This window comes from Mustelus asterias, chromosome 22 (genome assembly GCF_964213995.1).
Source record: "Mustelus asterias chromosome 22, sMusAst1.hap1.1, whole genome shotgun sequence".
Lineage (NCBI taxonomy): Eukaryota > Metazoa > Chordata > Chondrichthyes > Carcharhiniformes > Triakidae > Mustelus > Mustelus asterias.
Genome location: NC_135822.1, coordinates 42,087,599 through 42,110,169, shown reverse-complemented (window position 1 = coordinate 42,110,169; position 22,571 = coordinate 42,087,599). Strand labels below are relative to the sequence as shown.

The 22,571-nt window shown below is 45.3% G+C and overlaps 1 protein-coding gene across 1 annotated transcript in view; it reads left to right on the top strand.

Moving 5' to 3' along the window:
• The window catches only part of LOC144509693 (ephrin type-A receptor 8-like), a 147,992-nt gene that overhangs the window by 7,822 nt on the left and 117,599 nt on the right, over nucleotides 1-22,571 (top strand). The window contains exons 4-6 of the mRNA XM_078238476.1: nucleotides 4,723-4,790; nucleotides 17,081-17,206; nucleotides 17,503-17,688. Coding sequence (XP_078094602.1) covers nucleotides 4,723-4,790; nucleotides 17,081-17,206; nucleotides 17,503-17,688 — 380 coding nt within the window. The remainder of the gene's footprint in view (nucleotides 1-4,722; nucleotides 4,791-17,080; nucleotides 17,207-17,502; nucleotides 17,689-22,571) is intronic.

Genomic DNA, 22,571 nt, shown 5'->3' with positions numbered 1-22,571 from the left:
TCACACTATCAGTAACCCCCACAGCTTGCCTCCTGGACTTGCAGAATCTCACTGGCTGTCCTGTCTGGAGACAATACACATCTCTTTAACCTGTGCTTAATGCTCCCTCCACTCACATTGTCTGTATCTTTAAGACCTGGTCGGCTGTAGAGATTCGCATTCTAATCAGTATTCTGTAACTTGATTTTGTGTCTCTGTGCCCTGTTTGAGAGCAGATTTCCACTCCATCTGACGAAGGAGCAGTGCTCTGAAAGCTAATGGCATTTGCTACCAAATAAACCTGTTGGACTTTAACTTGGTGTTGTTAAAACTCCTACTGTGTACTGAATTGGCCAGAGTTCAACATCAGATTGGTTTTGCTGGGTTGCTGCTTTGCAATTTTTGGGCTCGTTTGTATTTACAAACACTCCTGGCTCTCTTTCAACTGTTTCATGAAGTTTGCATTTTGCAATCACCTCCATAAAATTTAATCTGCCATTGGGCGGCACATTGGCACAGTGGTTAGCACTGCTGTTTCATAGCGCCAGGGACCCAGGTTCGATTCCTGACTTGGGTCACTGTCTGTGCAGAGTTTGCACGTTCTCCCCATGTCTGCGTGGGTTTCCTCTGGGTGCTCCGGTTTCCTCCCACAGTCCAAAGATGTGTAGGTTAGGTGGATTGGCCATGCTAAATTGCCCCTTAGTGTCCCAAGATGTGTAGGTTAGGTGAATTAGCCATGGTAAATGTGTGGGTTTATAGCGATAGGGCGGGAAGAGGGTTGGGTAAGACACTCTGAGTCTGCATTGACTCTCTGACAATGGGCTGAATGGCCTCCTCCTGCACTTTGGGTATTCTATGATTCTATGTTTTGATTTGATTTGATTTATTATTGTTACATGTATTAGTATACAGTGAAAAGTATTGTTTCTTGCACGCTATACGGACAACGTACCGTTCATAGAGAAGGAAATGAGAGAGTGCAGAATATAGTGTTGCAGTCGTAGCTAGGGTGTAGAGAAAGATCAGCTTAATGCAAGGTAAGTCCATTCAAACGTCTGATAGCAGCAGGGAAGAAGTTGTTCTTGAGTCGGTTGGTACATGACCTCAGACTTTTGTACCTTTTTCCCGGAGGAAGAAGGTGGAAGAGAGAATGTCCGGGGTGCATGGGGTCCTTAATTATGCTGGCTGCTTTGCCGAGGCAGCGGGAAGTGTAGACAGAGTCAATGGATGGGAGGTTGGTTTGCGTGATGTATTGGTCTACATTCACAACCTTTTGTAATTTTTTGCGATCTTGGGCAGAGCAGGAGCCATACCAAGCTGTGATACAACCAGAAAGAATGCTTTCTATGGTGCATCTGTAAAAGTTGGCGAGAGTCGTAGCTGACATGCCAAATTTCCTTAGTCTTCTGAGAAAGTAGAGGTGTTGGTGGGCTTTCTTAACTATAGTGTCAGCATGGAGGGACCAGGACAGGTTGTTGGTGATCTGGACACCTAAAAACTTGAAGCTCTCGACCCTTTCTACTTCATCCCCATTGATGTAGACTGGGGCATGTTCTCCTTTACGCTTCCTGAAGTTGATAGAACATAGAACATAGAACATTACAGCACAGAACAGGCCCTTCGGCCCACGATGTTGTGCCGACCTTCATCTGAAACCAAGATCAAGCTATCCCACTCCCTACCATCCTGGTGTGCTCCATGTGCCTATCCAATAACCGCTTAAATGTTCCTAAAGTGTCTGACTCCACTATCACTGCAGGCAGTCCATTCCACACCCCAACCACTCTCTGCGTGAAGAACCTACCTCTGATATCCTTCCTATATCTCCCACCATGAACCCTATAGTTATGCCCCCTTGTAATAGCTCCATCCACCCGAGGAAATAGTCTTTGAACGTTCACTCGATCTATCCCCTTCATCATTTTATAAACCTCTATTAAGTCTTCCCTCAATCTCCTCCGCTCCAGAGAGAACAGCCCCAGCTCCCTCAACCTTTCCTCATAAGATCGACACTCCAAACCAGGCAGCATCCTGGTAAATCTCCTCTGCACTCTTTCCAGCGCTTCCACATCCTTCTTATAGTGAGGTGACCAGAACTGCACGCAATATTCCAAATGCGGTCTCACCAAGGTCCTGTACAGTTGCAGCATAACCCCACGGCTCTTAAACTCCAACCCCCTGTTAATAAAAGCTAACACACTATATGCCTTCTTCACAGCTCTATCCACTTGAGTGGCAACCTTCAGAGATCTGTGGATATGGAGCCCAAGATCTCTCTGTTCCTCCACAGTCTTCAGAACCCTACCTTTGACCCTGTAATCCACATTTAAATTAGTCCTACCAAAATGAATCACCTCACATTTATCAGGGTTAAACTCCATTTGCCATTTTTCAGCCCAGCTTTGCATCCTATCTATGTCTCTTTGCAGCCTACAACAGCCCTCCACCTCATCCGCTACTCCACCAATCTTGGTGTCATCAGCAAATTTACTGATCCACCCTTCAGCCCCCTCCTCTAAGTCATTAATAAAAATCACAAAGAGCAGAGGACCAAGCACCGATCCCTGCGGCACTCTGCTAGCAACCTGCCTCCAGTCCGAAAATTTTCCATCCACCACCACCCTCTGTCTTCGATCAGATAGCCAGTTACCTATCCAATCGGCCAACTTTCCCTCTATCCCACACCTCCTTACTTTCATCTTAATGATAATCTCCTTCGTTTTATTGACACTGAGGGAGAGATTATTGTTGCCGCACCAGTTCACCAGATTCTCTATCTCATTCCTGTACTCTGTCTCGTCATTGTTTGAGATCCGACCCACTACGGTGGTGTCGTCAGCAAACTTGAAAATGGAGTTGGAGGGGAATTTGGCTGCACAGTCATAGGTGTATAAGGAGTATAGTAGGGGACTAAGAACACAGCCTTGTGGGACACCAGTGTTGAGGATGGTCGTGGAGGAGCTGCTGTTGCCTATCCTTACTGATTGTGGTCTGTGAGTTAGGAAGTTCAGGATCCAGTCGCAGAGGGAGGAGCCCAGGAAATGAGTTTCATAGGAATAATGGTGTTGAAGGCTGAGCTGTAGTTGATAAATAGGAGGCTGACATAGGTGTCTTTGTTATCTAGGTGTTCCAGTGTTGAGTGCAGGGCCAGGGTGATAGCGCCTGCTGTGGGCCTGTTGTGGCAGTCATAGAACATTACAGCGCAGTACAGGCCCTTCGGCCCTCAATGTTGCGCCAACCAGTGAAACCAATCTAAAGCTCGTCAGTTGGCAAACTCTAGTTGATTTAGGCAGTCTGGGAGGCTGGAATTGATTCATGCCATGACTAACCTTTCTAATTCTGCTCCTATGTCTTATGGACAGTTCACTGCTGCCCATTACCCTGGGTCTCTGGATTACTAGTGTAGTGACATTAACATGACACCACCGTCTCCCCAGTGTGGATGTAGAAGTGTGTACCAATGTTGAATTCAGCCCTATCCTTATGAATGATACATTCCTTACCCAAGTCACAATAAAAGGAATTTGGATACATCGACTGACACAAGTTTGATAAAATAACTGTCTGTGCTTAATTTCAGAAGTGCCTTACATGATGGATATTGTTATAATATCCCTATAAAGGAGCGCAGCATGCCAGCACGAGTAGGGAAATTTGTCATGTAATCCAGTCTCATTTTTACTTTGACCTGTGAGCAGAGTACAGACAGCTCTGTTGCTTATGTCTGCAAGCTTTCAATCCATGTGTATTCATTCTCCGGTACCTCATCTCAATAACTGGAACCACAATGTTTTTACTCAGTCCTTGATGAATGGCTGGTGCCTTTATTTAATTATAAAAATACAACGGGTATGTGACTGGATGAAATAAAATTGGACAGGTCTAATAATGACCATGGAATCGCTACAGTGTGGAAAGAGGCCATTTGGCCCATTTAGTCTGTACCGACTCATCCTACCCAGGCATTCCTTTTTGCACCACCACTGTAACCTTGCATGGTTGCCATGGCTAATCAACCTAACCCGCACATCTTTGGACACTAAGTTGCAATTTAGCATGGGAAATCCACCTAAGCTGCACATTTGCTGCACATGTGGGGGTAGGGCCTGGGTGGGATTGTGGTCGGTGCAGACTCGATGGGCCGAATGGCCTCTTTCTGCACTGTAGGGTTTCTATGATTTCTGGACTATGGGAGGAAACCGGAGCACCCGGAGGAAACCCATGCAGACATGGGGAGAACGTGCAAACTTCACACAGACAGTCACCCAAGGCTGGAATTGAACCCGGGTCCCTGGCGCTGTGAGGCAGCAGTGCTAACCACTGTGCCACTGTGATGTGCTTTACCAGGTTACAACCCCTGCAGTAATGATAGAAATCCCAGCAGTACAGATGTTCAGTTACAGGGCACACATTCAGCTTAGATCTGCCTAAAATATTTCAGTTAATGAAGATTATATTGCATGAAACCGGCTGGAGGGAGAAGGTCAGCTCCAAGGCCAATACCAACTCTTTTTTTGTGATGTGGGGGGGGATTCATTTTTTAATTAATCGATGTCAGAAAACTGGTCACTCTTGAAGATGACCAGTACAATTCAAGACATGTTCAATCATCTTAGCATTACTACAAAGTGTGTGAGAGTCACCGGGGAGACCTTCAATCCTCTCACTTGTTACATGTGGGAAAGTGTTCCAGATTCCCTCTGGGTGTAACCGAGGCTTGACTGAATTATATTTTTCTTGCAGGAGGTGTGGTTACAGTAAAGCATTTCAGGACCCCGATGAAGAAAAGATGTATTATCAAAATGGCCATCGTAAGTACCAGGATCAATGGTATTCCATAAAACTGAAATGAGACCATCACCTTGTAGGATATTGGGAACACAGGAATCCGCACTGCTGTTAAACCATGACTACAGTTCAAGAGAGACATAAACACAAGTTAACAAAGAGCAAACTCAGGACTGATGCCCCAATACACAGCTTCACATCCACACTCTTCCCTAACTGCGCCAGTAATAACTCTTCACCAATACTTAATTGACTAAAACTTAATGGGACTTTCTAAGCTCATGAAAGGCACTGTATAAAAGCAAGTTCTGTCTTTTATTTAATACCTGAAATGGTCTCCAGATAGTCGGTTGGAGGCAAAAATTCTGGAATCATTCATTCGCATTTATCATAGAATCATAAAATCCCTACAGTGCAGAAGCAGGTTATTCGGCCCACTGAGTCTGCACCGACTCTTCAACGAAGCATCCCACCCAGACCCTATCCCCGTAACCCCATGTATTTACCCTGCTAATCCCCATAACCTACACATCTTCGGACACTAAGGGGCAATCCACCTAACCAGCATGTCTTTCAGACTGTGGGAGAAAACCGGAGCACCTGAAGGAAACCCACGCAGACATGGGGAGAACATGCAAACTCCTTTTCCTGACATCCCAAAGCACTTTACAACCAATGAAATGTTAGCCATTATGATGATGTAGGGAAGCACAGCAGCAGATGCATGCACAGCAAGATTCCACAAACAGCAATGAGATAACTAACTCAATATTGTTTGGGGTGGACTTTAACCAGGATATCAGGAAAATGACTCTGTTCTTTGAACAATGGCTGGAGAGGGCAGACAGGACTTTGGTGTAATGTTTTACCAGACAGACAGCAAACAAAACTTTCTCATCTGGGACTAAGTGCCAAGGCAAGGGTGGCACTGCGACAGCTGGTGGGGGGAAAAGCTAAATCTTCCAGCCCCGACCTCACTAATTAAGCAGCTAGATGTTTTATGCTGCATTCAGTGTTGCGGCAGGTCTGGATGGCATGTAGTGACCAGGTCCCATAATGAAAAGGCGTCCAACATCGCTGACCCACAATAGAGGTGGACTTCCTGAAAATACAGCTAGATCTCCAAGAACACTGAGACCGGAAGGTAGACCACCTGTGAACGAAGGTGTGGTTAAATGTTACTGTGGGTAGGATAGGCTAGAGGGGCCAACAGATCTCTCTCACCTGTAAAGTAAGAAGAAAAAGACTAGCATTTACCTGTGCCCCACAACATCCCTGCGACGTCCCACAGAACCTTTATACTGAACATTTTAACTTGTGTTCAGTGCTTGTTGCAGAGGCAAGCGCAGAAATCAATTTTCACACAGCATAGTGATACAAGCAACAAATGAATCAATGACCAAATGATCATTAATGACAAAGTTCCATCTCCAGCTCTCCCCTCCCCTTCTTCCACTACTCTGCTTCCATTTCTCCAACAAAGCCCAGTCCATCACGCAAACCAGCCTCCCATCAATTGACTCTGTCTACACTTCCCACTGCCTTGGAAAAGCAGCCAGCATAATCAAGCACCCCACGCACCCCGGACATATTCCCTTCCACCTTCTTCCGTCGGGAAAAAGATACAAAAGTCTGAGGTCACGTACCAACCAACTCAAGAACAGTTTCTTCTCTGCTGCCATCAGACTTTTGAATGGAGCTACCTCGCATTAAGCTGATCTTTCTCTATATCCTAGCTATGACTGTAACACTACATTCTGCACTCTTTTTTCCTTTATCTGCTTTGTATGTTTTGTCTGTATAGCACGCAAGAAACAACACTTTTCACTGTATACTAATACATGTGACAATAAATCAAATTAAAAATTCTAGGGATAGGCTATCAACAAACAACTGACTAACTCTCACAACTGCACCTGCTCCAACTCTGCACTCTGTAAGGACTCTATTCCATCCTCCCACCTTCTCCGTCTCAATCACAATTGTTCTGACAATGCCACCTTTCACATTTGTGCTTCCATTTTCCTCAACTGAGAATTCCTCCCCCCATGGTTGTCAGGGCCCTCAGCCCTGTCCGTTCCATTGTCTGCCCCTTTACTGGTCTATCTCACAACCCTGAACATGTTCCCTTTACCTTGTCTTCACCTTCCATCACATTCGTCTCCACATTTGACATCTAACCCTCTGCCATTACTGCCACCTCCAGTGCGAAACCATCCACCAAACACATTTCTCTCTCCCCTTTCCAGCACAGGAAAGGAATCATTCCCTCCGGACTCTCTGACCCACTTCTCTATGACTCACAACACCCAGGACAAAGCAGCACGCTTGATTAGCACCACATCTACAAGCATTCAATCCCTCCACCACCGATGCTCAGTAGCAGCAGTGTTTCTTCAGAAGGAACTCTTCAGAAATGCAGATAACAAAAATACAACAAAACTTACTCCAACTTATAAGTCAATGAAAGGGTTTAATAAAGAAACATCATTATTCCAAACTTGGGGCCTTGCCCTGGGCCACTCCAAGCTCCCCACAATTCTACATAGTTCCTTATTTATAGTGAATCAGCTGGTCAGCTGACTATTACATCACTCTATTACATCACATGGTTCCATGGTTTACTGGGTCAGCTGACCCTTACATCTTGTTCCCATTGATCACATTACATCCAATACAAAGTTGTCACCGGTTACATTCTAACAAGTAGTGTGTACTATCTACAAGATGCACTGCAGTAATTCACCAAAGATCCTTAGACAGCACCTTCCAAACCCACAACCACTTCCATCTCGAAGGACAAGGGCAGCAGATAAATGGGAACACCATCACCTGCAAGTTCCCCTCCAAGCCACTCACCATCCTGATTTGGAAATATACTGCCATCCCTTTGTAGTCACTGGAATTCCCTCCCTAACGGCATTGTGGGTCAACCCACAGCACGTGGACTGCAGCGATTCAAGAAGGCAGCTCACCACCACCTTCTCAAGGGCAGCTGGTGATGGCCAACCAGTGACACCCATGTCCCATGAATGAATAAAAAAAACCTCTCACGCCACCTTGTAGGAGATGCAAGTTCTAAATTATTCCTTCCACTGCCCAAGACTCCAAACAGGTGAATTAGAATCTGCCTATATTTCTTTCTTTTTTGTATGATACATGCTACACGTGATGTGGTTCCCTCTCTGTCAGAGAGACTAAATACAGATAGGATGAGCACTTTGTTGAACACCTCTATTCGGTTTGGAAGGGTCACCGGGAGCTCCCAGGTGCCTGTCATTTAAATTCTCCATTCTGACCTCTTTGACCTCAGTCTGCGACACTGATCCAGTGGAAGCTCAGTGTTAGCCCAGAGACCAGTACCCCATCATTCAGTGAGGCACTTTGGAACCTTCAGCATCAATTTCAACAACTTCAGATCACAATCTCAGTGAAGACTTTTTCTAGTTTGTTTTTGGATGGGAGTTGCTGGTGTGGATTCAACGTTTCCCCTTTACACTTCCTCCAAACACCTTGGGTGGGGTTTTATGGCCTTGCTCATCCCGAAACTGTAAAATCCTGCACAAGGTCAACGGATCTTTCCATTGTCCATCCCTCACCCGCTCCGATTCCCGTGGTGGGCACGGCGGTAAAATTCTATCACTTGTTCTTTTCCTAGTCCCATTACTTACCCCATTTTGCCTTCCACCGGAATAACTTTTGTCATTTAATATCTCCCGTCTGCCATGCTGTCACTGAACGTCCATTCTGTCCCTCTTATCCCCCTTTCCTCCCTCATTCCCACAATCGCTACTTACTTCAAACCTGTTGCACCTTCAATTTTGTTCTTTTCTCGAGGTCATGGATGTGAAAAGTAGGGCAAATAGTTCCAGTTTTTTCTCAGTGTGCTGGCTCTGGTACAGCCAGCATTTCTGACTACTGCAGCACTCAGAGAACAAAATGTTGCAGGTATCTCTGACGCTGTCTCGCTGGTGGGGGAGGGGTGGCAGCCTGACAGGGCCAGAGATCGGGGCGCCCTTTATAAAGCAAACTCGATCTGCATTTAAAAAAATTTCCCCCTCGTCTCCCATGGATAGGGAGAACCCCCTCCAACAAGCACCAGAGCAACTCCCTACCCCACCCCAACCTTGGGAGGAGCTATACTTTGTGCCCCCAGTGGGCTCTCCTTGACTATTTTCTGTTTTTAAATACCTGTTGTCAACCTCACCAACGTGACATCATCATTCTAAATGTGGGGGGAATCATTTGTTAAAATCTATTGAAATGATGTTCCCACAGTGACATCTTCGCTAAGGAATGGGGAAAATCGGGAAAACGAGACCTCACTGGCGAGAATCTCGTTTTCCAATTCCCGTGAGATTTTGTGTCCAGGTCACTGATTGCGCCCATGGCGAATGCAGGTACAAAATTGCCCCATGGGTCCGGATTTTCCGGCCCTCCCCATGGTTTCCTGGTGGTGGAGGCAGCGCGCCATTGGCTGCTGGTGGGATCTTCCAGTCCCGCCGAAGTCAATGGTACTTGCGTTGCTCTCTGGCCGTGCTGCCAGGCGACCCGCCAAGGTGGTGGAGGAGGGGTTCACCTGCAGCAGGACTGGACGGCCCTGCTGGCGGGAAGGACCTGCTGCCGCTGGCAGAAAGGGCTGGAAAATCCTGGCCATTAACTCTGTCTCACACTCTCTCTCCACAGACATTGCCTGACTTGCCGAGTATTTGCAGTAATTTATATTTCAATGACCAAATAATCTGATTTCTGCAGTGTCAGTTGCAGAAGAAATGCTGACCACAACCACTGGAGAACTCTCTGTTCCTCATGTGGGGCCGTAGGATTTTTTACATTGTTGGAGCTGGCAGAAAGGGATTCAGTTTAACATTTCATCCAATGTGCAGGACAACTGAGCCAGCACTTCAGATACCATCAGTCCTTGTTTTAAAACAATCTGCTAAGGACCACGTTATGAATCCAGCCTTCCCTCAGATATGGTGTGTTCCAACAATGAAAGGGTTGAAATCATTGATAGATCAGTAAGTCTTTGGTTAGCTCTTGTCCTTAGCAGGAGAGAGGCATCCTGGCAGATTTGGTTTTCTTCAACCTGTAGAAACAAAAACCTGAGAAATATAGAATGATTAAACAGATAAAACACTGCGATAAACTCAATGATAGCAGAATGCTCAACAATGTAACTCAGGAAGTTCCAAGGCCAAACCCCTGATGTGATAAGCTAGCTGGTCTCACCTCTTGGGCAGCACGGTGGCACAGTGGTCAGCACTGCTGCCTCACAGCTCCAGGGACTCGAGTTCGATTCCCGGCTTGGGTCACTGTCTGTGTGGAGTTTGCATGTTGTCCCCTGCGTGTTTCCTCCGGGTGCTCCGGTTTTCTCCCACAGTCCAAAGATGTGTGGGTTAGGTGGATTGGCCATGCTACTTTGCCCCTTCGTGTCCTGGGATGCGTCAATTAGAGGGATTAGTGGGGTTAATATTTGGGATTGTGGGAATACGTTTTGGGTGGGATTGTTATCACAGAGTCACAGAATCTTAGAGGTTTACAGCATGGAAACAGACCCTTTGGCCCAACTTGTCTATGCCGCCCTTTTGTTTTAAACCCCTAAGCTAATTCCAATTGCCCGCATTTGGCCCATATCCCTCTATACCCATTGTACCCATGTAACTTCTAGCTTTTTAAAAGACAAAATTGTACCCGTCTCTACTACTACCTCTGGCAGCTTGTTCCAGACACTCACCACCATCTGTGTGAAAAAATAGCCCCTCTGGACCCTTTTGTATCTCTCCCCTCTCACAAACCTATGCCCTCTAGTTTTAGACTCCCCTACCTTTGGGAAAAGATATTGACTATCTAGCTGATCTATGCCACTCATCATTTTATAGACCTCTATAAGATCACCCCTCAGCTTTCTACGCTCCAGAGAAAAAAGTCCCAGCCTATCCAACCTCTCCAACTCAAACCATCAAGTCCCGGTAGCATCCTAGTAAATCTTTTTGGCACTCTTTCTAGATTAGTAATATCCTTTCTATAATAGGGCGACCAGAACTGTACACAGTATTCCAAATGTGGCCTTACCAATGTCTTGTACAACTTCAACAAGACGTCCCAACTCTTGTATTCAGTGTTCTGACCAATGAAACCAAGCATGCTGAATGCCTTCTTCACCACTCTGTCCACCCGTGATTCCACTTTCAAGGAGATATGAACCTGTACCCCTCGATCTCTTTGTTCTGTAACTTTCCCCAATGCCCTACCATTAACTGAGTAAGTCCTGCCCTGGTTCAATCTACCAAAATGCATCATCTTGCTTTTGTCTAAATTAAACTCCATCTGCCATTCGTCAGCCCACTGGTCCAATTGATCAAGATCCCGTTGCAATCCAAGATAACCTTCTTCACTGTGCACTATGCCACCAATCTTGGTGTCATCTGCAAACCTACTAATCATGCCTCCTATATTCTCAACCAAATCATTAATATAAATGACAAATAACAGTGGACCCAGCACTGATCCCTGAGGCACACCACTGATCACAGGCCTCCAGTTTGAAAAACAACCCTCTACAACCATTCTTTGGCTTCTATCATCAAGCCAATTTTGTATCCATTTGTTATCAGTGCAGACTGGATCGGCCAAACAGCCTCCTTCTGGACTGTAGGGATTCTATGAAATTTGGCAGTGGAGATGCTGTAATTAGGTTCAGTAACTCTTGGTAAAGTAGAGGATTAAAATCGGCCAATATTTCCCGTTCTTTTTAAGTGTCTGATGAATCTTGAATGAAAACACATGTTGATGACAAATTAAGGCAGAATTGGATTTAACTATAACTCTGCCTGCCTGGAATCCAGTGGCGGTTCGATAAATAGGTGTGTATTTCATGGGTTTCGAATTACCACTCCCCTCTAGCTGCCCCTTGAGTTCCACCAGCGCTGGAGGCCCTGTTGCACTTCCCCAATGTGTCAGCTTCCCCTGTATCTAAAAACCCTCAGTTATAATGTTGAACCTCTCCATCATCTGAGCTGAATTCAAAGATGGCGGTGGTGCCCAGAAAATGGGCCGGAAAGCAGGGGACATGGGAAGTAAGAGCAGGAGTAGGCCATTCTGGCCTCTTGAGCCTGTTCTGTATTTCAACCAAATTATAGCTAACCTTCTCCTTCGATGCAATTTTCCTGCACATACCCATACCCCTTGTATCTTTGAAACCACTTGATTTCTTTCTTGAATATAATGAATGACAGAGCCCCCACAACCCTCTGGGGAAGAGAATTCCAAGCATTCTCCTTGACATTCCTCCTCATTTCAGCTCTAAATGACCTGCCCCTTATTCTGAGATTGTGTCTCCTGTTTCCAGATCCCATCCACATCCAGGTGGTACATGCTTTTTGTATCTACTCCGTCAGAATTATTTTTGCTTCAGTGAGATCACCTCTCATTCTTCTGTATTCCAGAGATGACAGGCCTAGTCTCCTCAATCTCTCCTCATTGTACAATCCTCCATGCACTCCCGCTGTGCCTTGGCAGTTTCTGACAGCTCTGACCTGACTCCATGTCCATCAGACAATGAATTGCTTGGCATTGGGACTCTCAGCCCTTTAAAGGCTGAGATCGCACCTCCAAGAGATGCTGGCCAATTGGAGGGCCAGCAAGCTCTTCAATCCCAACAGCACCACTCGGAGTGCTGGCCACCACTGGGGCTGCACCCAGTCAGGAGCAGCAACAATGCAACAGGCTCCAGAACCCAATCGAATGGGCTACCAGTCAGACCTGCCAATGGCAAGGGGGGCTTTGATAGTGAGGGCAGGGGTGGGTGTTACCGTGAGGGGATGGGAGTGGCACCTACTGCTGGGGGGTGGTCGTCCATAGACCAGAGGGTGCCAGATCAGTAGTACCATTTCTACCAGCAGGCTGTGAAAGAACCTGTGTAAGGAAATCTGGTAATAGTGAAGGGTGATGATGGTAAAAGAGTAATTTTTCTGTAAAACTCACTGAAATTTAACAAAAAGGGTTTATTCTTTTCAAGAACAGATCGCAACAATTCAGGAAGGACAAGTTGAGGTTTAACCCTTCTCATTGTAAGACGGATTCACTGAATAAAAGCTCTCTTAATTGGCTTTCCGTTTAAAATTAAACTTTTCTAAGCCAGTACAGTTGTGTTGTGTTTTATTTGCAGCTTGTTAAACATTTTATTTTCATCACTCGGGCTTGGAGAGCGTGGCTACTTTTAATGCAGTTTGAACTTGCCTATTAGTGTGGAGACAGCCGAGCTTTTCAAACCAATTAGTTTTGGCCTCTTTTTTTTGGAGAAATGTTGAATTAATATCGTACCTCACCCCAAAACACTCCAGACAGAGAATTGCTTTGAAGTGTGCTGGTTGTTTGGACAGCAGCCAATTTGTGCACAGCAAGTTCCAGAGAGACAGCAGTTTCCCGGTTGTTGTAAGGGCAATGTTGGTTAACATACAGGTGGGCGGGTGGGTGAGGGGTGGCGAAGCATATAAAAACTGCATTCATCGTGGACCCAAATGTATGGATTTCATTTTTGGGATCTTTGATGCTTAACTGGTGCGACACGGTGGCACAGTGGTTAGCACTGCTGCCTCACAGTGCCAGGGACCTGGATTCGATTCCCGGTTTGGGTCACTGTGTGTGTGGAGTTTGCACGTTCTCCCCGTGTCTGCATGGGTTTCCTCCCGCGGCCCAGGAATGTGCGGGTTGGGTGGGTTGTCCGTGCTGGATTGCCCCTTAGTGTCAGGGGGATTAGAAGGGTAAATATGTTGGATTAAGGGGATAGGGCCTGGGTGGGATTGTGGTCGATGTAGACTTGATGGGCTGAATGGCCTCCTTCTGCACTGTAGGGATTCTATGATTCACTGATGAGAAGACAAACACTGGCAAAACTCCACACAATGGGTGTAATTCTCCATGTTTGAGATTGAGTGTGGTGGTGGGTGGCACCTTCCCCGTTGACCAGAATGGCAGGATCCCACTCCAGATTCTGCACTTAGAACCTTATTAAATATGCACAGGCACCCCCCCCCCCCCTCCCCCCCCCCCCCCCCCCCCCAAATCTCCTGGTGGGCCGACAGCTGATTTGTCCACCTGTCGTTAGCCGGCAAGGTTGAAGATCCCGGCGCCATATTTAAACTCCAGTCCAGCACACTCGTACCACTTTCTCCAGCCCAGCTGTGTTCACCAGACTGTGCAGGATGTCAGCAACCCAGAGGGAAAAGGCCAGTAGTCTCAAGGGGAAATCTGTTCTTCGATTCAACCAGCCTCCCCCAGAGCCCATCATTTGCATAGATTATCCAACAGTTACATTTTATTTTATTCGCTTTGGTGGGGGCATATACTTCTGAGGAGCTTTTAGCCACACTCTAATAATATCCTATTCTGATAATATTCTATTGATATAAATGTGAGCTATAAAAAACTTATTCAGAGAATTCTAATGACAAAGGATATGGATGAATGGTGGGTGTGTGGAGTTAAATTACAAATCAGTCATGAATAGGGTCTATGACTATGACTCTAATAATATTCTATTGTGGCTAAAGGGATATAAAGGAAAGGCAGGATCAGGATGTTGAATTTGATGATCAGCCATGATCAAAATGAATGGCGGAGCAGGCTCGAAGGGCCGAATGGCCTATTCCTGCTTCTATTTTCTATATTTCTAAAATTCTAATCTGGCTTTAATTTATTAAAAATGTCGGTAATAATCTCAGTTGACTCTTTTCCTTTTGAGAGAGAGAAAGAGATCAATTCTTTCCAACTATTTCAGCATTTGTAGGATCTCAGTTTCCTTACTTACGGTTGAGAGGAGTTAACTGAGAGGCTGGAATTGTCCCAAAAGAGGGCAAATATTGTGGTACCTCACCGTCTGGCACTCCGTGGGTGGGATTTTCCTGCCTCGCTCGCCCCAAGGTCAGAAAATCCCACTCAAGGTCAACGGCCCTTTGCATGGTCCGTATCTCACCTGCTACGGTTGCCATGGCGAGCTGGTCAGGAAAATTCCGCCAACATGTTTCTGAGTTTGACACAGAAGCCAAATTTATATCCTAATACATCTTTTAGATTCACTATCAAATGAATATTTTACTGACTGTGGTAATAAGACCCAGATTTAAGTCTCGGGAGACAGCAAGCACCCTTAACAAGCTTTGCAAAGCTTAAATCACAAATTCCCTCAATACAGCATTTGAGGTTAAGAACTTTCTAATAAAATTCATCTTAAAGTTTTAACCAAGGTTTGGTGCTGACAAAATGTCAGAATTTATTAAGTTTAAAGATTTGTTTGCCTAAGTCTCTGCTTTGCTACTCCCTTTATAGTTTTAAGTGAATATCAGCCTCTCAACAATCAATTTATCCTTTGCACATGGGGTAATTCAGCCCATCAAGTCGATTCCGCCATTCAGCCAGATCATAACTGATTTGTAATTTAACTCTACACCCCCGCCATTCATCCATATCCTTTGTCATTAGAGTTCTATGAAGAAGTCCTCCATTGCTCGCATCTCCAAACCAGTGACTCAGTAAATGCCTGAAATGGTTAACAATTCATTATTTCAGTTGGGCAGTTCATCTGGTGACCACTAAACAATTGCCTTGTTGACTTTGTCAGGGGGGGTAGACTTTGCTGTTCTTCTCCTGCATGTTCAATTGTTCTGTCGAGTTGTTGTGACGGTCCCATACACTCTTCGGTAAATTCACCTCTAATAGTGATCTGATTGGGTATAGTCAACATGGATTTATGAATGGGAAATCATGTTTGACAAACCTGAGGATGTTACTAGCAGAATAAAGGAGAGTTGGTGAATTGAGTTTTCAGAAGGCTTTAGATACAGTTCCCCAAGGGACATTGTTTGCAAAACTAATGTAAGTGTGATAGGTGGTAATATAATGTCATGGATTAAGGATTGGCTAACAGGCAGGAAACAGAGTATAGGAATAAACGGTCATTCTCACTTTGGCAGGCTGCGGCTAGAGGGGCACTGCAACGATCAGTACAATCAGGAGATTCGCCATAGCAGCTCACAATATGTATCAATGAGTTGGATGTGGGCACAAAATGTAATATTTCCAAGTTTGTGGATGACACAAAGTTAGTTGGGAATGTGTGTTGTGAGGAAGTTGCAAAGTGGCTTCAAGAGGGTTGGGACAGGCTTAGTGAGTGGGCAAGAACATGGCATATGGAATATAATGTGGAAAAATGTGAGGTAATTGACTTTAGTAGGACAAACAATGTGCAGTATATTTCCTAAATGGTAAGAAATCTGAAAGTGTAGATGTACAAAGGGACCTGGGTGTCCTTGTCAATGAGTCACTGAAGCTAGCATGCAGGTGGAGCAAGCTATTAGGATGCCTAGTGGAATATTAGCCTTTATCACAAGAGAATTTAATCACAGGAATAGCAAAGTCTTGCTTCAATTGTACAGAATCTTGGTTCAATCACGTCTGGAGTACTGTAGATTCGGTCCTCTTACCTTAGGAAGAATGGTATTATCATCGAAGGAGTGCAATGCAGGTTCACCAGACTTGTTCCAGGGATGCGGGACTGTCCTATGAAGAGAGATTGGGCAAATTGGGCGTGTATTCTCTGGAGCTTCAAAGAATGAAAAATGATCTCATTGAAGCCTACAAAATACTTAAAGGAATCAACAGGGTGGATGCAGGCAAGATGTTTCCCCTGGTTGGGGAGTCTACAACCCGGGGTCACAATTTCAAAATAAGGGGGAAGCCTCAGAGATGAGGAGAATCTTTTTACTCAGAAGGTTGTGAATCTTTGGAATCCTCGACCCCAGAGGGCTGTGGAAGATCAGTCATTGAATATGTTTAAAGTAAAGATTGGCAGGTTTCTAAATGATACAAAGGGATAGGGGGGTAATGCAGGAAAAGTGAATTAATCAGCAATGATAGTATTGGATGGCAGAGCAGGTTTGATGGGTTGAATGGCTTCATGTCCTATGTTTCTGCATTTGCAGTGTTGAGCTGTGCTGTAAGGTCTCTAAGGGCAGATTAGGATTCAGAGCGAAGATTGTTGAACTTACCCTTATCTGGCATATCTCTGTAGCAGCACTGTGAGAAGACTAATGGTATGTTAGCCTTTATTGCAAGAGCTGGCTTGAGTTGGATGGCTCATCTAATCCATTAAGATTTGTCTACAGAGTTAATATTGGAGGTAACTTGTTCATTCATTTTTGAAACCTGAATCTCAAAGCAAATTTCCCACTAACATTCCTGGATTATTCCAGTCAGCATTTTCCAATGTACATTCCAATGCTTAAAATACTGAATTATCTCTTTGTTCCTGCAGTCAGATTCCCTGATCCAAAGATTTACGTTGACCCTCACACCTACGAGGACCCAGGCCAAGCTGTCCGTGAATTTGCCAGAGAAATAGAGGCGTCAAGAATAAAGATTGAAAAGGTTATTGGCTCAGGTGAGAAGTTTATTTTAGTTCAGCAACAGAGATCCTTTGAAGTTTTATGCGTGAGTCTATTGTTGGGACACAGGTGACATTGAAAAGGCAGTGTCTATTGCCCACCTGTAGTTGCACCCAGGGCATTAGTGAGTAAAATAAATAGATGGTAGACAGAGGGCATTATTGCATTTGCCACCCAATAGTCAATTCGATTGACTTTAATACGGACTGTCGATGTGAGACCAGCCAGTTAACACTGATGCCCAGGAAGAGGTTCTGTCACTGTTGTTCATGCTGCTTTGTTTGTTGTGCAGGTGAATTTGGTGAGGTGTGCTACGGTCGCCTGAAGCTGCCGGCAAAGCGAGAGATCCCTGTGGCTTTAAAAACACTCAAATCGGGATACACGGAAAAACAGAGGCGAGACTTTCTGAGTGAGGCCAGCATCATGGGGCAATTTGACCATCCTAACATTATCCGTCTTGAAGGTGTTGTCACCAGAAGTAAGTACTAGAAATACTTTTGTGAACTATACTCGATTTATGAATGCATGTCGCTTACAGAAAAATACTTTGGGTGCGGGTGATGGATGCTTTTCCTCAGAGCTGCCTCAGTGGCAAAGTTCTGGTGATGTTGGAGCCACAGGCAGGCCCAACTCCGAGAGAACTCTGGCCCTTAGTGTGAAGCTTGATATTTACTCAAGAAACATTATTATTATTATTACTTGGAGGTTTCTTAGAATAGAATAGAACTCCTACAGTGCAGAAGGAGGCCATTCGGCCCATTGAGCCTACATCGACCACAATCCTACCCAGTCCCTCTGTAAATAGAGGCTTGTAAGTGTATAAACCCCATAATTCTTTCTTTCAATGTCTGACTCTTCACACATTTGGTTATTGTCCTGACCTCAAATATATAGATCAATAAACTGCACTTGGTGATGTCAGCAAAGGAAATGTTCTTCATATGTTTTCTTCAATTAATCCTACTTATCATAGAATCCCTACGGTGCAGAAGGAGGCCATTCGACCCATCGAGTCTGCACCAACCACAATCCCACCCAGGCTCTATTCCCGTAACTCCCAATATTTTCCCTGCTAATCCCCTCTCACTAGGGTCAATTCAGCACGGCCAATCAACCTAACCCGCACATCTCCGGAGTGTGGGAGAAAACCGGAGCACCCAGAGGAAACCCACGCAGACATGGGGAGAACGTGAACACTGTGCACAGACAGTGACCCGAAGCCGGAATTGAACCTGAGACCCTGGTGCTGTGAGGCAGCTGTGCTAACCACTAGTTTTGTGGGACTTCTGACAATCACAGAGTTGCTACTGATGGCATTAATGAATAAACCGTGCATTAGATAAACTGACTTAGAACAGTTTTGAAACGGTTAAATATTAAACAACATGACTCCCAATTAATTATTAAGATATTTGGCAAAAGAACCAGAATTTGGAATTTCATTTTACACTGAGTTGATAGAATCTGGAACACACTGCCTGAAAGGGTGTTGGAATCAGACTCAAGAATAACTTTCTAAAGGGAATTGATATTTAAAAAAATGACAGGACAGGGGGAAAAGAGCAGGAGAGTGAGAATAATTGGATAACTCTTTCAAAGGGCTATCAAAGCTTTGATGGCCCAAATGGCCTCCTGTATGATCCTAATATTACATTGTTGTATAAGAAGAGATTGGGTTGACTGCGCCTGGAATTTAGAAGGATGAGATGGGATTTAATTGAAACATATCCAATTCTGATATACAGAGCTGGATAGGCTAGATGTAGGGATGTTATTTCCTCTGGTTGGGTGAATCTAGAACCAGAGGTCACAGTCTCAGGATATGGGGGAAGCCATTTCGGACTGAGATGAGGAGACATTTCTTCACTCAGAGGGTGGTGAACCTATGGAATTCTCTACCGCAGAGGGCTGTGGAGGCCAAGTCACTGAATGTAGCTAAGAAGGAAATAGATAGATTTCTAGACTGGGATTTTATGACCTCGATTGAGCAAGATCGGAAATTCCCTCCTGAGGTCAATGGACATTTCCATTGTCTGCCCCTCGCCCGCTCCGATTCTGTGGCAGGCGAGGTGCTAGACTCTAAAGTTGTCAAGGGGTGAGGGGAGAATGTGGGAGTATGGTGTTGGGATAGAGGATCAGCCATGATGAAGTTGAATGATGGAGCAAGCTCGAATGGCCAAATGGCTTCTCCTGCTCCTATCTTCTAAGTTTCTATACTCACTTCTGAATTAAATTTAGCACCAATTCATTTTGTTCCGTTTTACCCCTCAAGGGGCAGTTTTTGGTTTTTGTGATCTAGGCCGGAATTCTCCGATGCCATACGGCTCATTGTCGCTGCCAGCGAGAATGGAGAATTTGACGCTCAGCCAAATTGCCGTTCACGGGCCTGGAAAATCCCAGTCGCGAGCGAGGCCGGAGAATCCCAGCAGCGGGACCAGAGAATCCTGGCCGCGGGTGAGGCAGGAGAATCCCAGCCCCGGGCGAGGTTGGAGATTCCCAGCCCCGGGCAAGGTTGGAGATTCCCAGCCCCGGGCGAGGTTGGAGATTCCCAGCTGCAGGCGAGGCCGGCGAATCCCTGCTGCGGGGGAGGTCAGAGAATCCCAGCACCTAGTGATGATGCAGATCATAAATTAGCTGGGTGCTTTTTGGCTTTTGGAAACTTAAAATGAAGAATGAAGAAACCACGCACAGCGCACGCACCCAGAACGCTCAGAACCTGCTTGGTGAGCAAAGCTTCCCGTCAGGAATCGGAGCTGGTCCCTGCAGACACTGTGGGATGTAGAGTAGATTTTAATACAATGTCTGTTGTTGGCAGTACCCTTTACAACTAGGACAGCTAAATAAAGCAATCTCTGTTCGATACTCCCCTCAACACAACCTCACAAAGGTAGCAGCCAATTAATCACTCACACCTCTTTCTTGCACGAAATACCAATATATTTTTGTCCACAAGTCAGACTGCCCCAATTTTTCGAGCATTTCTCTCCAAACGCAGTTCGAACGCCACTTAGGAAAGCTGACTGTTGTGGGCGTATGTATTCCTTTCCAGATGTTACCATTCTGCTCATATCCCGTCCCTCTCAATCACATGAGTGGATGGACTCTCCCCACAGTTTGTTTCTAGTTATTTGAAACTCAGAATAAATCTAGATAATCTGTACATCCCCGAATGATGGTCAGTGTTGAGCTGCCTACATTCTCCTTAATGAGTGGGAGAAAGCTAATTCCATTGTTAATTCTCAAACTCAGATTGATCACAGAATCCCTATAGTGCAGAATGAGACCATTCAGCCCATCAAGTTTGCACCGACTCTCCAACAGACCATCTTACCCAGGTTCCCCACTCTTTCCCCATAAGCCCGTGCATTTACCCTACTAATCCCCCTAACCTACATGTTTTTGGACTGTGGGAGGAAACCGGAGCACTCAGACGAAACCCATACAGACACGGGGAGAAAGTGGAACTCCACGCAGATAGGTACCCAAGGCCGGAATTGAACCTGAGTCCCTGGCGCTGTGAGGCAGCAGTGCTAACCACTGTGCCACCATGCATTTGTCATTCAAAAATGTTGAAGGGTAGGGGGCAAAGGTAGTTGTAGAGTGAGCTCACAGTTCAGAAAGGATCTGATTAGTGACAGAATAGTTGTAAGGGACTAAATGGCCTCCTCATGTTCCCATGATCATTTGGCTGAAATTCACCAAGAGAGATGATTACACAAGAAGGGAAATCCCAGAAGATAGATTTGAGTTTGATAAGTCTTCGGGAGTGGAGAAGGTGAGGAGGGATGTGATGGACTGCTGCTTAATTTATTCAGCTGAGTGAGATCTTTGAGTCACTAGGTGGTTTAAAGAGAGCTGAAATGATTAGCAGGGGAAAGGAACACAACGCCCGCACATCGGAGATTGGAGCAAAGAACGAAAGAGGAAAATTCGGAGGGAGAGACAGAAAGAGGCGAGTTTAGTGTATGGATCTGGCACATATAGGGTTAAAATGGGACTGCCTGTAGTACTGCCCGCACAGTGATGTAAGAGAACATGTGATCCACATCTCCGGGTTAGACTAGTGTTGGACAGAGCTGTGTGTAGAAGCAAGCATGGAGTCAGCTCCTAGCTTTAATCCTTCACTGTTTAGCAGTTTACTTTATTTATTAGTGTCACAAGTAGGCTTACATTAACAGTGCAATGAAGTTACTGTGAAAATCCCCTAGTTGCCACACTCTAGCGCCTATTCGGGTACACTGAGGGAGAATTTAGCATGGCCATTGCACCTAACCAGCACGTCTTTCGGACTGTGGGAGGAAACGGAGCAACCGAAGGAAACCCACGCAGACACAGGGAGAATGTGCAAACTCCGCACAGATAGTGACCCAAGCTGGGAATCAAACCTCGGTCCCTGGCGTTGTGAGGCAACAGTGCTAACTACTGTGCCACCGTATATATGTACATAGTACTTGCAGTTAATAAATACACTCATTTAACCTACTTAAGACCACAAGGACTTAATTAAGACCCACCAAACAGTATCAGGGAGTTTCAGAAAGGAAGGCTTGATGAGTTTGGGAGTGCTCGAAGTCAGTCTGGACAGAATGTAGACCTGAGGCTCTCCTACACATGTTAAAGGAGTGCAAATGATAGCGTGATGAAGCAGCCAAGCTGAATAATTTACAGACTGAATTGAAATCCAAATGGGCATCACGTTCAAGGAGAGCAGTGTGGGAAAAATAAAACAGCTGTGACAATCAGAGCCAACACATTTCAAAGCTGTGAAGTCCCATGTTCTCACTTCCTGTTTACCCTGTGTGATAGATTTCCATTGATCATAGAATCACTCTGTGTTCAACCCAGTCTGGGCTACAGATGTGAGACATTTCAATACTTTGCAACCAGAATTTGATTGAGCTTTTTGAAGGGTTAACCAAGAAGGTTGATGAGGGCAGTGCAGTCGAAGTTGCCTACATGGACTTTAGCAAGGTCTTTGACAAGGTACCTCATGGTAGATTGTTGCATAAGGTTAAATATCACGGGATCCAGGGTGAGGTATCCAACTGGATACAAAATTTGCTTGATGACAGAAGACAGAGGGTGGTTGTAGAGGGTTGTTTTTCAAACTGGAGGCCTGTGACCAGCGGTGTTCCTCAGGGATTGGTGCTGGATCCACTGTTATTTGTCGTTTATATTAATGATTTAGATGAGAATTTAGGAGGCATTGTTAGTAAGTTTGCAGTTGGCACCAAGATTGGTGGCAAAGTGGACAGTGAAGAAGGTTATCTTGGATTGCAACGGAATCTTGATCAAATGGGCCAGTGGGCTGATGAATGGCAGAGGGAGTTTAATTTAGATAAATGCAAGGTGATGCATTTT